Genomic DNA, 21360 nt, shown 5'->3' on the forward strand with positions numbered 1-21360 from the left:
TGTTAGCGACGGATTAGCGACGGAATGTGGTCGTCGCTAATCTACTGCTTTGTTGTAGTGTGTGAATATCAAACCTGCCTCTGCTTTACCTTCTCGCAGAGAAGGATGACCAAAGTTTGAAATGGGTGTACCACATCTTTTAAATAAATTTAGAAAAAGTTTTGTGAAATCAAGGTGAGTGCATATTTCTGTTATCGCAAAATGTTTGTTAACAAGAGCCCGTCGGTTAAAGGCACCCACACACCTGTTGGAGTTGAAACTAGGATGAAGGGGTCAACACATTCTCCCTAGGCCCGCTACCACTCGATGACTCAAGAGGGTTTTACTTTTACATGACTATATGATGCAATCCCAAGGTCAGATTTGTAGGGCAAACCACTCAAACTGTGGTCTATTCTAGGAAAAAGTAAAAATTCAAAGAAAATGCAAGAAATATCTAGGAAAAATTAGAAATTAACTGAAATAAGTGAAAAACTAACAATTCTAAAGTCCAATAAATCCTTTCTCATTTACTTATAGACAAGAAATTTCTAATTTTGATAAACTTTAAATAAGTCTCTTAATAGAGATAAGCATCCTAAATAGATATGGATCCAATATAAATCCAATATGTAAATGATCCAATGGACCAAGTTTGTTTTGCTTCGCTCCGCTCCTTTGTATCAACTGCATTTTTTCATAAAGGAAAAACACTATTTTATCAACTAAAGTCTCTTTTGCAAATTTAGTCAAGCTTAAATTAGTTCTTATCACTCTCCTTGTAATCAACATATTTTGCATGTTAAATTTTAGCCACCAATGTTTTTTTTTTGTTGGTTATGAAAGATCTAATTTCTAACAAACAAGCTTCAAGGAGTTTCGCAGAGTGGGATGGAGCATAGGCCACTAGGCGGGGCAGTCTAGGTTCAAATCTCATTGGTGCCACTCTCTTACTCAAGCCAAGACAAGGTGAGAGACCATATGTATCTGTATGGTAGGCAGAGCAGCACAACTGGTCTTTGATCTTATATATATATATATATATATATATATATATATATATATATATATATATATATATATATATATATATATATATATATATATATATATATATATATATATATATATATATATATATATATATATATATATATATATAAGGCAATCACATTTGTGATAAGCCTTAACCCAAACCATATCATATGGATATCTGTTTATTGGATATAGATCCAAATGAATCCAAAGCAAATCTCTTCAAAGTTTAGGCTTTATCATCATACGAAACATAAAAAAATGAAGTTTTTTCAAGCCCTAAACATACATAAAAAAAGAATTTGTTACATGAAAAGGTTATATTTTAAAGTTGATCTCTTGGAAAGAAAGAGAGGTAAGGATGTAAATAGGTTGGATTTGGTTCGGATGTGGGATGGATTTTCTTTAATCAGATTCAAATGTAAAATCATTTCAACTGAATCCACACCTAAATATATAAGAGTAAAATCCAGAACTGACCAAAATATGTTTTTTGATATTTACACGGAGAAACAACCCTAAAAAACAGAGACCTAGCCATGCTGGCTTTATCCTGGTAACGTAAAACTTTGTGGGCTTACCCCCATGCACTCAGGGAGTCGCCAAACTATGTTGGAATTAAGTTAAATATTGATAAAGGTTACCGCCACTAATGCTGTTCATCCATGCAATGGATAGGGGTGTCAGGGTTTGGTTTGGTGATACATAAGGTCTGATTACAATCTGGGTTCAGGTCTAGGTCTGGTTTTACATAGGTCTGAATCAAGTGTAATTAATGCCACCTATCCCACTGGTATTAATTTAAACGAGGCTTGTGTTCATCTCTACTTTCATGACATGATTGCCATCCGTACCCGTGACTTGATCTACTCTAAAGATACTCTGCCCAGTGATCCAATGCAATAGATTCCACCCCACCCATAGACCACGCCCATCTCTATTGTCTGAATGCTTGGCATCCAGTATCCGATCACTGGAACTACTTGGTTGCAAGATGTAAAATAGAATACGACACGATACGAAAGGACACGGGGCCAAAGCTTTGACCTAATTGATGCTGTAGAACGGTATTTTTAAATGTGTAGGCATTCGATCAGATGCAGCACAAGAATACGGTTAAGGTTTGGGGTTGAGGGTTTGGATGGACTCATTGTTATTGATACTTTTTGACAACACGGATCCGAGAAACGTTATTTTTTTCGTGTAATTTTTTTATAATAGTTAGCATGCTGGTAGACACGACACTGTTTAAAGTTAGAGTAGCTCTGTGACATTTGCGGATTTGCCGTTGATTGCCAAAACCAAAAAAGAGGGGTTCACCCCTTGTGTGGGTGCTCATGGGATGGTGATCGAAAGGAGAAGAACATAAGAATTCTCCTGAGGTGTCTACCCAAGGAGAAGGGAAACAATAAAAAAGGGAGGAAAATTGGTTTCTTGTTCGGTAGTTGGGGGCCAGGAGATGTTGAGGCGTCTTCACAGAGCCACTCAGCACCATGTTCTTCAGCTCCCCATCAAGCTTCAGGTCTTCCCATCCTCACCTTCCCCCAAAATTTCATTCACTCAAGGCGTATTGCTCATTTATCCCGTTCTTGTATTTGGTGTTGCGAATTTTATTGTTCTGTTTGTTTTTTGAAGAGAGGGGGAATACACAGCAGGAACAAACAGGCCATGGAGTTCATAGCGAGAGGGTGGAGCGCGTTGAAGGAGGTCGACAGGGTCATCGACTACGCCGACCTCAAAGACCGCCGTCTCGTTCCCCTTCTCTTGGTAAGGCCTGTTCAATGTTCACGCCCCTTACAAATTTACCAATGCCCACCATTTTTATTTTTCCTTTTCTCTTGTCATTTTTTTTACCATACAGTGGTAATCATGAAATCACAACAAGGTCTTTATGTTATTCTTTTTGGGTTTTAAATTATCACATGGAAATGCAACAAAAGCAATTTTTTATTTGTTTTGTTTTGGTATCTGAAGATACCTATGGAATTCAAAACAACCAACTCTCTCTCTCTCTCACGCACACACATACATGTAAAATTAACTTTAAACCCTCTTTATTAAAATACTCTCAAGTAGTGGCGTCTTTGTAAAACAAAAATGCAGAGTACTTTTTAAGATCAAATTATCAAAAATGACCATTTTACTTTTTCAAAGAATAAAGTCCCTTTTATTACTTTTTGAAATTTGAGTTTGATTAACCCATATATATATATATATATCAACAGGCATATGACTCATATTGTTATTTGTGGACATAGACGGCAAAGGAGAATTTTGAGTTAGCTTTGGAGGCAGATAATTTGAACACCCATGCTCGATATTGGCTCTCTAGGTTGCATCTCAAGTACCACGTTCCTGGTGCCTGTAAAGCTGTGTGAGTATTTGCCTTCTTCATGTATTTTCTTACCAATTCTTTTATTCATGTTATATCTATATGCAGTTCTGATGCCAAACGGTTGATGGAATTGTTAATTGCTAACTTTAGTTTTATGAAAGGGACCATTTTGATTGAAATTACCAATCTTTTTTATTGAAAACAATAACATGGATCTGATACATCAGCAATCTATAGAAGTTTGTGTTGTGGCAGTTGCAATGAATTAAAATAAGGTTAAAATCTAAGTAATTTATTATGGATCATATATACAAATCCTTTTTTGTGTGTTACCGAGGATAAACCATATATTTATGGTATGACCTATAATCAGACTGGTTTGATGCCAACTGTATGCACTATCAACATGAAACTGAAGAATGGGCCTGCTTAATGAATTAAAGCCGGAACATATGATATAACCGCTAAACATGACCTAGTTTTGGTTTATCTACAATTTGGACCAATAAATTGCAGGAGAAGCATTGATGTCAAAATGCTATTAAGTGCCATTATTTGTTTCAGGAAAAAAAATAAAATCCAACACCTAGCATATAACCTGATACTTGAACTGGTTCTATAATGCAAAGAATTTAAAATATTTTGTCATAAATTATCAAGCCAGTTTTAGTTAATTCCATCTTTCCTACATCCATTGTCATGTCAGGCTTTGAACAATGGTATATGTTTGAGCTATATTTGGACTAGAGAAGTGTGTATATATCATTGCTTATACAAGAAGCTATGTTGTTGTCTACTTTCATGTTAGAGGTATATGATTAGATTCTGACTTTAAGGCTCCATCTTGGTCCACCAGAAAATAAACAAGAACAAAAGATACTTATCCCGTATTTTGAGGTATCCCTGCATTGTACTACAGAAGCTTTAATTATGACAATCAAATTCTAATGGAAGTAAATATACACTAGTGGTGTGATAGAGAAAGCATATTTCAGTGTTTGGGGGAAAATCACTTGCATTTGTAATTTTTGGATTATTCGAAAATTTCCCTAGATGGATATTGCTTAATTGTTTGAGGCAATTAGTACAGAAGGTGCAGTCTCATGTTCACTGTGGAGATGCCATAGATGTTCAAGCAGATTGGGCATTTGAGAGATGGTTGTCAGAAATCATGGAATCTATCTAATTCCACAAGTGTTAGATGCAAAAGACATCCAAATTCGTGATGACTTCATTGATGAATAGTGTCTTCAAGACTTTGACAAAGGTATTAGCTGCCATTCACAGCAGGAAGAAGAATTCATGAATTGTGGTATATTACAAACAAAGTCATTCATACCATGCATAAGGAGAATTGATCAGCCTTGCTACCTAAAATAAGATTCAAAGAAGTCTTTAATTTGATTGTCTTTTTTTTCTCTCCCCTTTCTTTCAATGCTTGGATGGTATGGATCTGATGTAAGATGGAAGTGATAGATTAGATAGACTAAAGGCATCCTTCAATTAGCTGCTACTTCAATTTTCCTCAAACGGAGCATTTGGCCTTTTCTTTATAATGTTAAGAGAATTGAGGTAACTAGATTTATTGTCATCATCTTGTTTTATTACATGCGAGGGCTCTAGTCTGCTCATGAAAAAGGTAGTGGAATTGAATTTTCTATGAAGCCTTTCTCTACCTACTATCCTCATTTACCCACATTCAATTTTCTGATGATACTTTTGTTTTTCTTTACAATGTTAAGAGAATTGAGATTACTAGATTTATTGTCATCATTATGTTTTAATACAACATGCAAGGGCTCTAGTCTGCTCATGAAAAAGGTAGTGGAATTGAATTTTCTTTGAAGCCTTTCTCTACCTACTATCCTCATTTACCCACATTCAATTTTCAGATGATACTTTTGTTGTTGGTGAAGCTGATCCTAACTAGGGGTGTGGTTATGTCCCACTAGTTGGGCAGAACACTCATACACTGGATCTGCTCCCTCCTAACTATGGGCACATTTGCAACACCTTGTGATTATGAAATTTTCACAGCTTTTTGTGATTCCAAATCACAATCACAACGGAATCACAAGGCATTGTAAACATGAAAATTCTTGCCTGTGATTACAATTCTCCTTGTGAAAGTTCTAGAACATGTTTACTTTGGTCATATGTTTCACAAGTTGTGAAAGTTTGCCCTTGAGAATGTTGATGATGTGACACAGTACAGCTTCTTAAGGGCAAACTTTCTCATGTTTTCTTTTGTGAAAAATCATAACCTTTGATGTGATACACATTCTTAGGGCCAACTCCCTCATGTTTGCTTTTGCAAAACAACACATTTTTTTTTAGAAAAAAACAAAATGTCAAACCATTGCTTTTATGAAAGCTAAAAAGATGTCAAATTATTTCTTTTCCAATGAAAGCAGATTGTATCCTATATTTAAAAAAATTTATGAACTCGCTCGTGTGTTGAAGTGTCAAATGTCATATAGTACTTGTGCCATTGCAAGATAGGTTGAGATTCATTTAAGAAGGATTATAAGAAAAGGCCTTGGTGCTGGTACACTTATCAATGAAATGATGACAATGCCGATAAGACCAGGGTTACCGAAAGCACATTAGGATCTGGGGAAGCACTAAACATGGTGCTTCCGAAATGTGCTGAGAAGCGCCAAAAAAAATTGGGAGAAGTGCGCTTAGTGGAAGCTCACTTCCCCTTCACTTCTTTTTTTGCTTCCCCTCGCTTCTTAGGTCACTTCCGTTTCGCTTCCTAGGTTTCTTCCAATTCGCTTTTCTTCTCGCTTCCGAGATGATTCCTGGTTCACTTCTAAGTCGTCCCGCATTTTCTGCTTCCTAAAATTTTGGAAGTGTCTCGCTTTCCGAAATGCTTCCCGCTCCCATTTCCCCAACTATCAACTCTAGCTAAGATTGCAAATGATTTTCCTGAACTTCTGATCTCTCTCCTTGTGGTAAAGTAAAGCAGCCAAGGAAAACTCTTCTAATCAATGAGCAAAGGTAATATAGAGAAATGCCTATTAAGAGATAACGACATTGGATCTGGGATCCAAACCCAGATCCAATATTGCTGCCATTTCCTATTGATGCTGGTTTCCTATTGTTTCTGGGTTTCTTTGTTGTAGAGCTTGTGTTATATGCAAATATGGAAAGCCTTGTAATGCTTTCTATATAATAAAATAGACCTACCTAATGTCCCGTCATTGGGAATCATTATACAAGGAGCTACAACCCCAATCTTCATTGTCTTCTCTTCTTCTTCTTTGGTTATGTCCTGGAACACCATAAGGTACCAAGTCTAATATGGTGTCAGAGCAGGGGAGTGTTTGATCATATTTATTAATGTACGTTTTAAGAGATCTTGGGTTCCCTTTTCCTGTTTGCCTCTCTTCAAGTTTCTCCTCTCCTGTTCATCTTTCTTCTTATGGTTCTTTTACTTCTTTTCTGCTTTAAATCCCTTGTTCTTCCAATATTATTATTCCCAATCCATTTAACTGAAGTTACAACTCAGTCTGTCCAAAGGAAAAGATTATGATTCTAATTTGTTTTTCTTATTCTCTTATTACCCTTTTGACGTCAGTGTCAGTTTTTCTCCTCTTTCATTTCTTTTGCCTTGACAATTGACATCATAAAGAATTTCAATAACCTGTTATTTCTGTCTTTATTTGGATCCAAATCGAGCATATCCAAATATGCATATTTTGTTTATCATCTTCAAATTTTCACAGATTTGCAGAGTTCCTTCTTGGTTTCATATATCATGTCACCCGTATTGAAAGTTCATAAAATATTTTTTTTCAGAAACATCCAGTTTCTGATCAAGCTAATTCTGGTCTCTCCTTGCTGTGACATCCAGATCTAAAAAAAAAGTCACCAATTATTTTTTTTTGGTGTGATAGTCTGAATATTTCATTCTTTTCCTTCTCTTATTTCCTCTACTATTCTTATTATTCTTTTATTCATGGATCCAAACCCACAGTTGTTCCTATCTTCAAACTTTTTACCTCAATTACTCTTTGAAAAATTGAACAATTCCAATTTTCTAACTTGGAAGAGGCAAATAACTCCTTTAATTAGAAGTCAAGATATCTCTAGACACCTTGATAAGTCCATCGTCCTTCCACTAGAGTATATTCTCAAAGAAGAAAAGGATGACAAAAGGGTTGTGATTTCTTTTGTTCACGTCAGAAATCCAGATTTTATTTCATGGATGAAGCGAGATCAGGCATTGGTCATCTATATCATCTCCACTTTGTCTCAGGAGGTGCTAATTGGAGTGTGTGATGATTGCTCAACATTGCAACTATGGACTAGACTAGTCCAAACATATTCGCAAATTTCAGAATCCAGGATAATGTTTTTGAAGCGAGAATTTCAGAATTTGAAGGATCCATGTCAATCATGGAGTATCTGAACAAGATGAAGTGCATCACTGATCAACTTGCTATGGTTGGCTACGAGGTATCAGATAAGGATATGGTTCAACATGCTCTCAGTGGTCTTGGTCCTGTATATCACATCCTCTTTACCACCCTACAATACTCGGACTTGCTCCCTACATTTGAGAAATTATGGGCCAAATTATTACATTATGAAACGACTCTTTCGGCTGATGCAGATGCCTCTAGAGAGAAACTCAAGAAATTCTTGTCACTAATGTTTCACGAGGCTGTGGAAGAGGTGGATACTTTAGAGGAGGCAGGGGACGTGGTTGTCGAGGTAATCAAGAAGGCCGAGGTATACTGCCCACACCAATTTTTTCTCCTGACACTGTTGCTCAAGGGCGACACCTTATTCCTACTTGCTTTATATGCAAGAGACCAGAGCATGTCAAAGCAAATTGTTGGTTCAAGGATGATTCTAGATATAATCAAGGGGTAACACAGAAAAAGAATAAAGGCAAAAGCCAATTTGAAAGTTAGAGTAATGTGCAAAGTAGTGGAGAAGGTCAAGTGTCAATAGATAAGCAATTGCTACTTGCTGCCCTTGCCGGACTCAATTTAAAACAGAATGAGCAAGGAGTCCGGTACCTTTATTCTGGAGCTGCTAACCACATTATTGGTGATGAGGGTAAGTTCTTATCTTTGGTTCGTTATTATGGTAAATATAGTACTGTTACTGAAGATGAGACTTGTCGCCCCATCACACGCTAGAAATGTGTCCATTCCTTTGTCTAAGTCTATCTCCAGAAATTTCTTAAATGCCTTTTTTGTTTTCAATACCAAGAAAATATTATTTCTGTTTCTAAACTTGTGGATAACACTATTCAAGTGTGATATTTATTCCGTCCTCTATTTATGTCAAGGATCTTCGCACAAGAAGGATATTCAATGAAGGCAAAAGATCGGAAAATATGTACATTTTTAAAGAATATCTTGCGTCTAAGTCAGTTTGTTCTCTTTCGAAGCCTAGTCTAGAGTTATTCACTCCAGTTTTATTTAATACTTTTAGATCAATTAAAGCCAATGTTCGACATAGTCATCTTGCTCATTATAGTCGTGGTTTCATTGAAAGATTGGTTTCTAATAAACTTATTCCTGAATCTAGTTTAGAATGTGAGTCTGCTAGTGTCATTTGTTCAAGTTGTCAAATTGCAAAGAGTCATGTACTTCCTTTTAACTCTCTGAATGAAAGAGCTTCGAAACCTTTTGAAATCGTGCATTCTGATGTATGGGGACCAAACCCAGTGTTTCTCCTTTTGTTAGTTATTATGTTTTCTTCATTAACAATTTTCTCGTTATACATGGATATATTTCATGAAACACAAACATGAAGTATTCAATATATTCACAAAATTTCATGTGTTAGTTAAAAATCAATTTTATATGTCTTCTAAATTTTTAGTGTGATGGTGGAGGCGAGTACTCTTCGAAGGAATTTATTACTTATCTTGAAAATAATGGAATCAATAGAAGAGTATCTTACCCTTACACTCCTCAGCAAAATGGACTAGCTGAAAGAAAGCATTGCCATATTGATAAAAGTGCTATAGCGATATTACATGCTGAAAAAACTCCTTTATATCTTTGGACATAGGCCTTTTATTCAACTGTGCATGTTATAAACATATTGTCCATGAAGATTCTAAATTACAAGTCTCCTTATTATGCACTGTTTGGAAAGCATCTTGATTACGATTCTCTATGAACTTATGAGTGTATTTGTTATGTCCATATAGATAAATCCCAAAGAAATAAATTTGAACCCAGAGCTCATGTTTGTAAATTTGTTGGCTATATTGATAGTTATAAAGGGTTCAGATGCTGAAAATAGATGTATTCGTATTTCTATATATGTAGTTTTTGATGAAAATTCCTTTGAGTATGATTCTACTATAGAACAGGTTCATGCAACAAAAGAGAGCAGCATTGAATATTACCAGCCATGGTTAAGCGAAGAGGTTCCATTGATAATGAAACAAGGCAAGAACCAGGAAACGTGGACAATCATGAGGCTGCCATCGGCTCGTGTGATGAAATGATAATACAACCAGAGTTTAGAAAATCAAACAAAGTTAGACACCCTATTGACAGATGGGTAAGTTATGAAATTTTAGTGCAGATCACCTAACTTTTCTTATGCAAATAGAAAAACAAGAAGAGCTGACTTCTTATTCACAAGCTATTCAAAATAAGAAATGGGTTGAAGCCGTGAACAAAGAAATGAAAGTGTTGCATGAATGCCAAGCATGGAAAGTTGTTAAAAGGCCTCCAGATAAAAATGTGACAGGGTCGAAGTGGGTTTATAAGATTAAATATAAATCAGATGAGACTATTGAAAAGTGTAAAGCTTGACTTATTGCAAAGGGTTTCACGCAAGAGTATGGCATAAATTATGATGAGACATTCAACCCTATAGTTAAAACGGGAAAAATACGCATTATCTTGTCTTTAGCAGTGGTTCATTGTTAGGCGCTGAACCAACTTGATGTTAAGAATGCACTCTTATACGAAGACTTGAAAGAAGAGGTTTATATGAAACAACCATAAGGGTACACTGAAAATGATGCAGTTGAATATGTTTGTAAGCTTAAGAGGGCTATATATGGCCTAAAGCAAGTCTCTCATGCCTGGTTCGAGAGCTTTTCCTTGGAAATACAAAGACATGGCTTTTGTAGATCTTCACTTGATCATTTCTTGTTTGTCCGTAAGGGGTATATGACTGTTTTGTTAATATACATGGATGACATCATTGTTACATGGAGTTCAAATAAACATATTCAGGAAATAAAGGAAGTGATGAACAAACGTTTTAAAATTAAGGATCTTGGTCAGTTGAAATACTTCTTGGAAGTTGAGGTTGATAAAAGAAAAGATGCTTTGGTCTTAACTCAGCACTATGGATCTCCTACGCAAAATAGGTATGTCTGATTGCAAGCCATTGTTAACTCTTGTCCCAGTACAACAATTGAGTGTTAATGATCGAGAGTTGTATAGTGATCCTACTGAATACAGTAGTATTATTAGAAACTTCAATGGTTTATATCTTTGCTGCAGCAGCTTAACTTGATGAAGGAAGGGTGAGAAAAATAAAGTATGTTCTTAATGCTTGTACTTATTGAATCATGTTAACAAGAGACAAATCCAGGCAAATAATCATGCCAAATTGATATGATAGTTCAATCATGTTAACAAGAGACAAATCTAGGCAAATAATCATGCCAAAGTGATATGATAGATAAGGAAGGGATCTAGGGATACCATAGCAAAGAAGTCGAGACCTAACAAAAGAAGTAGACTTGAAAGGAACGAGTCACCCTTACTCTTCCCTAGGATCCATATTGTTGCCAACATGGAGGTGGTATGAGAATGGGTTTTCATCCCTCCCCTTTTGTATATCGGTTTGTTTCATCATGTTTGTTTCATCAGAGGTGGGAAATGAGCATAGTGCCAACTCAGTGATTTCCCACTTCTTTCCGTAAAACAATAGGGCCTGAAGTGTCATCAAACACTGGGACAAGAAACAAAATGGGAAATGCAAGGCTTTTAGCACATTATATCAACATATATTTATATTTTGCTGCTTTTGTGTTCTCGTACTTCTAACTTTGCTTCGTCATTTGCTTAATTGCATCATGGAAAACATGTATATGGGATGTAGATACCAGCAAGGTTGTATGTATCGTATCGTAACCTATGTATTTTATCGTAAACATATTATAAATTTAAAAAAAAAAATTCTAAAAAACCAAGAAAAATCAGAAACATTTAGCACAAATTCTAAAAAAATCACATCACATAAAACAATGATGAATTGCACAAAATGCAACCATAAAATCACATATGAAGCATTTATGTATACATGAGCCACATAAGACATCAACTAATATAGAATCATAGATAATATTGCATGCATATCTCACAAGAACAATGCAAAATATTAAATATCTTGCAATTAAGAACATGACACAAGAGTGACAAGACTCATAGTTTCATATTACATAAACAAAAACAAAAATAACCAAGTTTATGAACAATTAATTGTTAAATAACCACGTTTTTTTTAAAACATATTACATAAAACCTCAGTAATCATAGTCATCTTCTTCATCATCATTATCCTCTTCTTCTTCTCCTCCGACATCCACATCGTCTCCAAGATACATGGGGTCTTCATCATCTACCTCTTATATTCCTTTTATGTTAATCCACTGAATGTCCTCTTCATTCAAAAGTGTCTCTGCTTCTTTTTCAACCCATGCGTTCAATTCATCAAAATGTTCCAAACTGATGGGATCAAATTGCTTTTTGTGCCTCCTTGCTGATAACTTTTCGATTTGCCTAAAAAGATGATATGAACAAATTAAAATTTGTTGAGTTTTGAATGAAAATGACAAATAAACTTTATAATTTTATATCTCTGACTCAATCGTAAGTTGTAGTGGAGGTCATTGAGCCTTTTGTACTCCAATCTATTTCTTCTTTTGGTATGGATTTGCTCAAAGACAGTTCGGTTTCTCTTAAATTCACTTGCCCTATATATTTGACTAGGAATGAAAATGAGAAAAGCTTTCAAATTTGAAACATCAGTTCCAAACCTGACTCACCATATGTCTGAAAAAAAAAATAAGAAAATGAGAAATCAATAAGACAATAACATATATACAATCATACAAAACATCATAACTAAATAACAATATGAAATTAAAATTAAAATAGACAAAATAAATTACTTGGATGCATCGTGGCATGGTTTCGCATTGCTGCAGGTCTCCCCATATCATACAATGCATTATCATAAGTTTTCATTTCATTATGAATTTGATCTTGAATGTTATAACCAGGGTTCAACCTTTTGATCCAATCCAAAATTCTCTTATTGACTTCCTTGTCCATTTTAAACGTAGGGGAGTATCTAAATGTAGGATTTAAATAATATGCTGCAACATGAAGAGATTGATGAAGTTGCCCAATCTACTTATGATCAATGATGTTTCATGTAGTTATGTAAAATATTTTCTTCCCCTTCAAATTATCTCTAATGACCTCTTTTGCCTTATCCATGGCCTCATAGAGATAACCCATAACTGGTTTGTCTTCACTGTCAACCAATCGAAGTACCTTTACCAAAAGTATAATTATTCTCAACAACTTCACGCACAGTTTTTCTGGGCTTTCTTTTTTGTGCAAGAGGATATGCATTCCACTCATTTGATGAAAACTTTTTTTTAGTGCAACTCTATTCTTTAATAGACTTTTTACTGTCAAAAAATTCATAGCAAATCTAGTAACTGCACTATGAATCAACTCATCACCACCAATGTACTTTCTTATTAGGATCAAAACTCATGAATGATTATAAATAAATTTAGTAATTTCTTGGCAGTATTCAATTGTCTGTTGTACCTCATCCATGATGTTGATGTCTTCAAGCATGAGGTTTATGCATCGGGCAATACATAAGGTCCAATCGTCCAAAAGAATGACCCAAAATTTTGTGCCAATTCTTTACCTACTTACCTATAATTTGCAACATTAGTTTTAGATACTAATGTAAAAGAAATGAAGGCATATTGTGATGAGATGAGAGTCATGGAAAGAAATTGGGTGTAGCATCATGGCAGATAGGTGGACAAACAGAAAGTCAAGAGCCTTGATAAATTTTTTTGTCTATTGCCCCAAAAGTAGGGGAGTATCAAGAACTTTGTTGACTTCAAAAACATAGTTCTTTTGGGGCAATAGACAAGAAAAATTATCAAGGCTCTTGACTTTCTGTCTGTCCACCTATCTTCCATGATGCTACACCCAATTTCTTTCCATGACTCATCTCATCACAATATGCCTTAATTTCTTTTACATTAGTATCTAAAACTTTTCTTCTTAAAGCATGATATGAAGGCATCTTGTATCCATGCCCGATACTAGTTATGGCATCTGCCACCTGAAAATGAAAGGAATTTGCCACATTAAAAGGAATACAAGCATCATAGAACCATCTCTCAACCACGACATTCACTTACTCGACTAAATGTTGAGTAATCATAGCAGTATGAATGTCAGGTTGCGCCCCAGGGGCAGTCCTACTTGGGGAAAATCTCCTAATAGAGCCTCTAGCTCTACCTCCTCTCGTAGAACTCCCTCGTACTCATCTTCTTTTTGTGCCCACGACACTACTACTAGCACCAACCACACTTGTCCCTTTCACTGCAAAACTTCCTACTTATGATGTTATGCTAGGGGCTGTAGGATTAGAAATAGGGAGCTCATCTATGTCCTTCCAGGGCTCTACATACTTTATTTCTGCCTTACTCATCTCTTTTTCTTGTCTTTTTTCTCTTAAATCAGTAAGTAATTACTGGCATTGTCATTTCACGGTATCCGACAATTTTATTGACATACAGGTCACAACATTGAGATTTTTCTCAGCTAAATGATGCTTTAACCGAAAGATACCACAAAAATAACAGTATGAAAATAGTTGCACTCGATTTTCACTCATTATTCGAGTGCCCCATTGTCATGTTGGATCATTTGATGTCATCTTCCCCCAAAAAAGCTCAATAAAAAGGAAAAAATAAGTTTTTTTACCTTAATCCACTTCCTTGAGTGGAAAAATGATGGAAATGCACTCTTACTTGATGAAATTGCAAAAGCTCTATCCCTTGCGCACAAATTGGCCCCCAAATCGCTCTCACGAGTCTTAGGATATATGGATACCTCTCTAATGAACTCTACACAAATGAGGGAGTCGGCCCTCAAGAGGGCGTTAAAACCCAAAAATGAAAAGTTTACTTTTTGGCCCTTTTTAGGTGTGTCGAGCTTGTATCATACGATACACCCTGTATCATACGATACAGGTATGATATGCACTCGTATCGCGATATGAGTGTATTGTATCGTATGATACAAACAACCTTGGATACCAGCTTTACTTTTACTTTAGAACCTCATTATTAAAGATTTTCTAAAATGACCATGTTTAGTATGCAAAGTGAAGTTTATGAGGCATGAGAATAGCTTTTGTGTAATTGCCCAATGATGAATTAGTTCATTCTGACTAACTGGATAAAAATTAGTCTTTAAAAAAGCCTTTTCAACTGAGATATTTGCTTCCCATGAAAATCCTCTCATGGTCAACTTTTATCTTCTTCATCCTTCTCTCTCTCATCCAATTGGTAACTATAGACCTCGTAATGTTTCTCCCTATTTGACATTTCAGAAAGTCTATCGAGTTCATCCATTTGGAGTGAAGTTTCTAGTGTGTATGTGTGTGCTCCCACCGTGCTAACTTTGTTCTTTCTCCTGATTCATCTCATCTCATGCATAGTGTACTTTTATGGGAATCTGGGATGTAGATACCAGATTTATTTTATTATTTTCTGCAAATTTTGTCAAGAGTACCAGCTTGTTTTATTTTCTGCATTTTTTTTTGAGAATGTCACTATTGTATGTGATCACAAAAATGATTATTTAATCATGATGTTTGTTATTTTCTGCAAATTTTATTGGGAATGTCACTATTGTATATTCTCCTACTCATCTGATAACCTTGGGCTATGAATATCTAGCAGGCAAAATGAAACTTATGAGGTGAAAAATTAGTTGTGTATAAAGTTACGGACATAAATTAAAAGCGACACCCAGTGTCAGCTTGGAAAATCTGCAAAATATATCTTCATTATATGGGTAATCGATGGTTAGCTCCTGCTGTTTTACACTAGAGCTTGTTCAAAAGCTTCATTCTAATCAAAGGTTAAAAGTCTTTGTTTTATGCAAAATAATTGCCAGTCTGCACGCTACATTCTTCCAGTTGCTGATGTGCATGTTATGTTTATTTCTTTGATCAAAGGGGTGCTGCTTTGCTTGTGGAAGCTGCGGACATGGGTGATCCTGATGCACAATATGAGCTTGCTTGTCATTTACGAGCAAAGGTTACTCTTCTCCAGCATAGTTTAGCATTCATCATGTTTCTATTTGTCATCTTGTGAACTAATAGATATGCAAAATTATATGGTTTATTCATTTCTGTCATTGAACCTACTCTGCTCTGTTACTTCCAGTGCTTTTGTTCTTTTGACCATCTTTAGCTCAATATTAAATGTTTTGAGTGATCTTAGATTAAGCTTCTATGACAAGACCAACATGTATTCCTGTATATAAAGATGAAAAGGATTAATATGCACATAAATATCAAGAATGAAGCCAAATTAGTATATATAGCCATGCCTCCATACCCATCCTCTCAGAAATCCTTGTGTCATAACCCCATACCTGCATCCATACCTATGCAAAATAGGTGCTTAGGGAAGGAGAAATTATTCATGTCTGTACTTGCATGTTTATAAAGCTCACATATATTGGAGGTTCACAATTCTTATTGCGCACGAACAATTTGAGCAAATGCTATATATGGGGGGAATATGTGGAACATAATCTAGAATGATGAGAAGCGCCAGTATTCTTGAGTGTTTTAGGTATTGTTATTCCATTTTGAAATAGTCTGAGCATTTTATGTGTTTTGTTTCTCCACTATTTTCAGTAGACATTAGCTAGTTTCACCAAATTTATGTCACTATCTATTTACCAAGTACCATGGTGGTGCCTTTTAACTAGTAGGCATCACCAGAGGTACTTCAGTAATTTTAAGAAGTGTACTAGTCACACTTATTTTTTGTATGTTCATATTATCAAAAAGTGTATGAACTATATTCATTAGTTGATTTTTTATAATTCAGTTTATGAGCCACATGTCATTAGTTATATTTTCATGTTGTAAAGAATCTTTACAAAAACAGTGTCTCTTTCTATAAGATTTAAAAAAATAACTGGTGTGTACTGATGCAGATTATGACAATGGTATTTCAAGAAGAGTAAAATAGGAAGGTGGAATATTAAAATTCATTGTCTAAGATCTATGACATGCTTATGTTAAATAATAAATAATAAATAATAATTGTTGGCCTATTTTCTATGCTTTTACTAATGTTTCTGTATTGATCTATTTGAGAAAAGCTCTCCTACAACCGATAACATTTTTTTGTTTTTTTTTTACCTTTTCATGCCAGCATGATGTTATTCGTGCAGAGCAGCAAGCTTTCTGTTATTTAGAGAAGGCTGTTGACCAGGTAGTTATGAGGCTTAATATGACAAGTTACCTCATCAGAAACATTTTGAAATCTTTTATATGATTCTCAGAAGGTTAGCAGCAGTAGTTATCATAAAAAGGATGCACACACACACACACACACACACACACACACACACACACACACACACACACATAGATATGTATTGGTTTAACATGGAAGCCGTCTCCAATATCCAAGTCCTAAATTGAACTGCTTTAATTACGAGACTTTCTGTTTTTCAGTTACATCCAGGTGCTTTATATCTTCTAGGAGTTATGCATCTGACGGGAGAATGGGTTAAGAAAGATATTGATTCAGCTGTTTGGTGTTTTCATAGAGCATCAGGAAAGGTAATTACAATGGCTTTTATACTTTAAGGTATTATGTATATGTTCATCTGCATGTGCACACTGTTCTGTCATTTAAACTGACATCTATTGAATGATAGAAGATTGTGTCAGGTTCCACTTCAATGCTTATCTGTGGCGTGTATCTGTTCTCACTATGGGAACATATCTTTATGGATATATTGCACAAATGGTTTCAACTCCAACATAAAATTGTTAAATAATTTCAACATATCTATTGATGAACCATATAGCCAAGAGAAACCATAGATCAGAATAGAATTTGCCCCAACTTATGTGATCTGTCCCCATTTTTCTTATATACTTTCAAAGGATGACTCATTACTTGGAAAGAACGGTTCAGTCACAAAAAAAAAAGAAAACTGATTTGATAATATGCAAAGAATATAAGAAATAACAACAAGATACATTCTAAAAGCAAATTGGGGCCATGCTTCATGTGTAACCAGGGGTTCGGGTTATCCAAGTACATTTATAGGGTGCACACCTTTCATTTGTTTTGTTACTGATTCCATATATATAGTTATTGGGATTTGCCATTTAGATATAAAATAAAACACTCATTTATTGATTCTAAGCATACATTTCATGCGAGTCCACTCTCATCTAGTGGGAGCATCCTGGAGTGTGAATCATGCTCTTCATTTGCCTGAACATGAATCAAAATCTGAAGCACAACTCAACTGGGAGAGTTATACTCACATCTAGGAAGTAGGTAAAATTGTTCTCTTCATGGATTACACTTTTTGGTTTGAATCATTTGATGATTGAACTGACATGATGATATTATGTCTTTAAAACTGAGAAATGTGGAGGTGGTTTTATTACCGCAATAGATTCCAAATTTTCATGGATTGAACTTCCATCTACTAGTAGCTGAAAGTAGGTAACCAGAATACTAGTGAAATAGTTTTAGCAGCATCAGAATTCCAAAAGTAGTGTGAGTATTGGCATCCACATATAACAACACCACTGGGATCGTACTGCATGAAATTCTCAAAGATCATGAATAACTTTAGAGTATGATGGATGCCCAGAATCCTGGTGGAATATTATTGGAGCGCAAGCAGCATCAGAATTCCAAAACTAGTGAATTATTGGCATCCATATAGTCGGATACAAAAAATACCATCAGGAACATATTGCATAAATTTTTTATGCCATAGCAAATGAAGAATATTTTCCGTTCCTCATGCAACTATCCTTCATTTAGCAACTCCAATTGAAGATTTCATGAGAATGTTTTCACCCCATGAATCTAAAAATAAATGGTTATGTGTAAGCACTATTTGTCATTCAAACCTTTTTGTTGTGATAAGTGGTTGGCTAAGCTAATTGTCAATTTTATGTTAGCTGCACTCCAATTGGATCACGCTTTAGAGTGATGGCTAGTCTTATGTAAGATGGTGTTTGTATAAGAATGAGTCCATTAACAAGAGAATTTACTTTATACAAAATTTCCAGGGACATGCCGGTGCTGCAATTGCATATGGGTCACTTCTTCTGAAGGGTACACTTTTCTCGCTATGAGGCTCAAAGTTTTCCTAGATTATTGCTAATTTTTTTATAATAGTATGAACAACTATTTTTGCTTGAGCTATAGACCACATGTATCTCCTCTCTTTTGAAATTAGTATGATATTAATGAGATTTTCATAAATGGTGTCTGGAAGCATTACGTTGCTGTAGTTCAAAATATGAACAATATTCAACATATTGTGATAATACCTGCAAAAAAATTCAAATTTAAACAAACTCTTTCTTTATCTTTGTAACTTTTTCAGCAATTTGTTGCTTTATACTTTTTATATTATATGGAAAAATCAAAACTTTTTGGGTAATTTACATCTAGCAGCTTCACTTATGGCTAATTTTATGCATAACTGCCTATTCAATCCAAATCATCAACTGACTTTGGCTTTTCATGAAATAGCTCAAATGAGCATGTTCTTCACTTCTGTTAATCAACTGTAGTTTCTTGTTAATCCTAGCTTATTAAGTGAAAATGATACTTCTACTCTTTCTTTCCTCTAAATATAATGGGTAACCTAAGTCACGGGGACTCGGCAAAGCAGGTGCCGCACCCGCGTCGACGCGACCCTGGGTGCGGTCAATACACCCAGGGTCGTTTTCGTCCAATTTTCTAACGTTAAAAAAAAAATTCTGATGCCCGATCAAAAGGGGCTGCGAAAGAGGATTAGGGCAAAATTTGTTTGCCCTAATCCTATTCTTGTCCTCCTTTTATTGTGGTTTTGGAGGAATGTGCATTTGGATTTAGGTTTGTTTCAGAGTTGAGGCCAATCATGAGTACTGCATTGAAGATCTTGGAAGGAAGAATTTGGATTGGTGAACTTCCAAAGCTATTACTTCATCAAACAATTAGAAGGACAAATCATTTTTTCAATTGGTGAAGGGTAAAATTATAATCTCAGAATTAACTTTCTGTTTGAAAAACAGACAAAATCTAACTTATGCATTCTTTGAGCAATTTCATGAAGTCAAGGAGTTATTCTATGATTTGGATAATTTAGGCAGTGTGTAAAATAGCCATAAGATATGCCGAGTGTGTAGATTTCCCTTCTTTCCTTTTTATCTATTTTCCTTTTTTTAAATTGCCAATTATTTCTAAATTCTGATAAGAAATTGCAGTATCAGCAACTTGCTGATATTGGTTTTGAAGTCATATTTTTGTTTCTGAGGTGATATTTCATCTTCCACACTGTTATTTCATGTACTTTGACCCTCATTTTAGGGGATCAAATTAAACTGAAATATCTGGGGAAACTTGTCCACCACCAGTTTCTTTTTTCCCTTTTTTTTTACCTCTCTCTCTCTCTCAACTAGTTTATATGTTATTCAAAAAAATGCTTATTGTTCTACAACATGAAGGTGTGAAGGTTCCCGAGTCCATTAACAAATTCAACCTTAAGAGGGCTGTCTCGAGCAGGAACACCAAGACTGACAACACAGATCCTATTGAACTGGCAAAGCAGCAGTTTGAAATAGCTGCAAATGCAGGATGTGACCTTGGTTTCCAATGGTTGAAACGACTTTCCGAAATTGAGAAACTAAAATCAGACTGATGGCTTGGTCAATGGAACAACCCGATTCTAACATCGGGATTTAACTTGTTTCTTGTTTCTTTTCTTCTCAATAGTGGTGTAAATTTCTGTGCTTGCCTCTTGAGCATAAATCACTATCAGAGGCTGATCTGTGAATGCCTGTTAAGAGTAAATCGCACTGGTCATAAATGGTTCTGGTTGTCTTAAACTGGTTTCCTTTTTCTCTTCTGGAAATCAAAATTACAAATCAATATTTTGCTCTGAACCCTGCCAAATTTCTTATTTCATATCTGAACACTTCGGTCAAGGTGGTCGATGATTTGGATTTTGGTTCTTGAAGAATTGAACTCTTTGCTCAACTTTGATAAGATGTGGACTTTGATTAAGCTTATTGAGACTTTACCAGGTCTTGTGATCTTTTTCTTACTATTCTTCATATTGAACCAACTCCTTGCTGTCCTAGCTGTTAATAAAATGGAGTATGTCTCAAGCAAACAACACTGCAAGAACCATGTTGCATTGGCAGCTACAACTGTCTAACATGAGAGAAAGTTGCTCTCTCTCTCTCTCTCTCTCTCTCTCTCTCTCTGTGTGTGTGTGTGTCTGTGTGTGTGTGTGTGAATCTGCAGTTGGATGACCTCAATGATCCTTAATTAAATACATACTCGGGCCTTTGTGGCTTTCAATATCATCAAAATTGGGTCTTGCTTAACAATCTGAATCAAATCTTCCCTTCTAGAACTAGTCCAATTTTCTTTTACGATGATGAATCCACCAGGATCGAACCTTAATTGGCCTCACCATGTATCGATTAACCACAGAGAATGGGCTCTCACAATGCTGCTCTATACTTGTTGCAGGTCTGAACCCAGTGGGAATCGTGACATCTGAGTCCTCTGGACTCACATGCTATGGGGCTCTTGCAGTCACATCCCATGAACAAAATTATACGGAACGAAACATTGAAATCCCATTTCATTAACTTAACAATTATGTTTTGGCAAACCTACA

The 21360-nt window shown here is 35.4% G+C and overlaps 2 protein-coding genes across 4 annotated transcripts in view; one reads left to right on the forward strand and one right to left on the reverse strand.

Annotated features, from left to right (window-relative positions):
• Positions 1-2271: 2271 nt before the first annotated feature.
• Positions 2272-20735, forward strand: LOC149820480 (binding protein). 3 transcript variants are annotated; one of them, XM_089983935.1, is made up of 8 exons: positions 2272-2536; positions 2650-2781; positions 3273-3388; positions 15641-15722; positions 16857-16916; positions 17162-17269; positions 18752-18797; positions 20177-20735. In XM_089983935.1, exons 1-8 carry the CDS (start codon positions 2474-2476, stop codon positions 20368-20370), a joined length of 801 nt encoding a protein of 266 aa, XP_089840061.1. In that variant the 5' UTR covers positions 2272-2473; the 3' UTR covers positions 20371-20735. The 3 variants fall into 3 exon arrangements, with proteins under 3 accessions (XP_089840061.1, XP_089840063.1, XP_089840062.1); XM_089983937.1 differs by having other exon boundaries at positions 20185-20420; XM_089983936.1 differs by lacking the exon at positions 16857-16916.
• Positions 11751-21360, reverse strand: part of LOC149820481 (putative ethanolamine kinase) — a 53430-nt gene continuing 43820 nt past the window's right edge. The window contains exon 10 of the mRNA XM_089983931.1: positions 11751-12132. Within this exon, the coding sequence (XP_089840057.1) occupies positions 12088-12132 (45 nt within the window). The 3' untranslated portion in view covers positions 11751-12087. The remainder of the gene's footprint in view (positions 12133-21360) is intronic.

Source organism: Nuphar pumila, chromosome 12 (assembly GCF_984573655.1).
Source record: "Nuphar pumila chromosome 12, dmNupPumi1.hap1.1, whole genome shotgun sequence".
Lineage (NCBI taxonomy): Eukaryota > Viridiplantae > Streptophyta > Magnoliopsida > Nymphaeales > Nymphaeaceae > Nuphar > Nuphar pumila.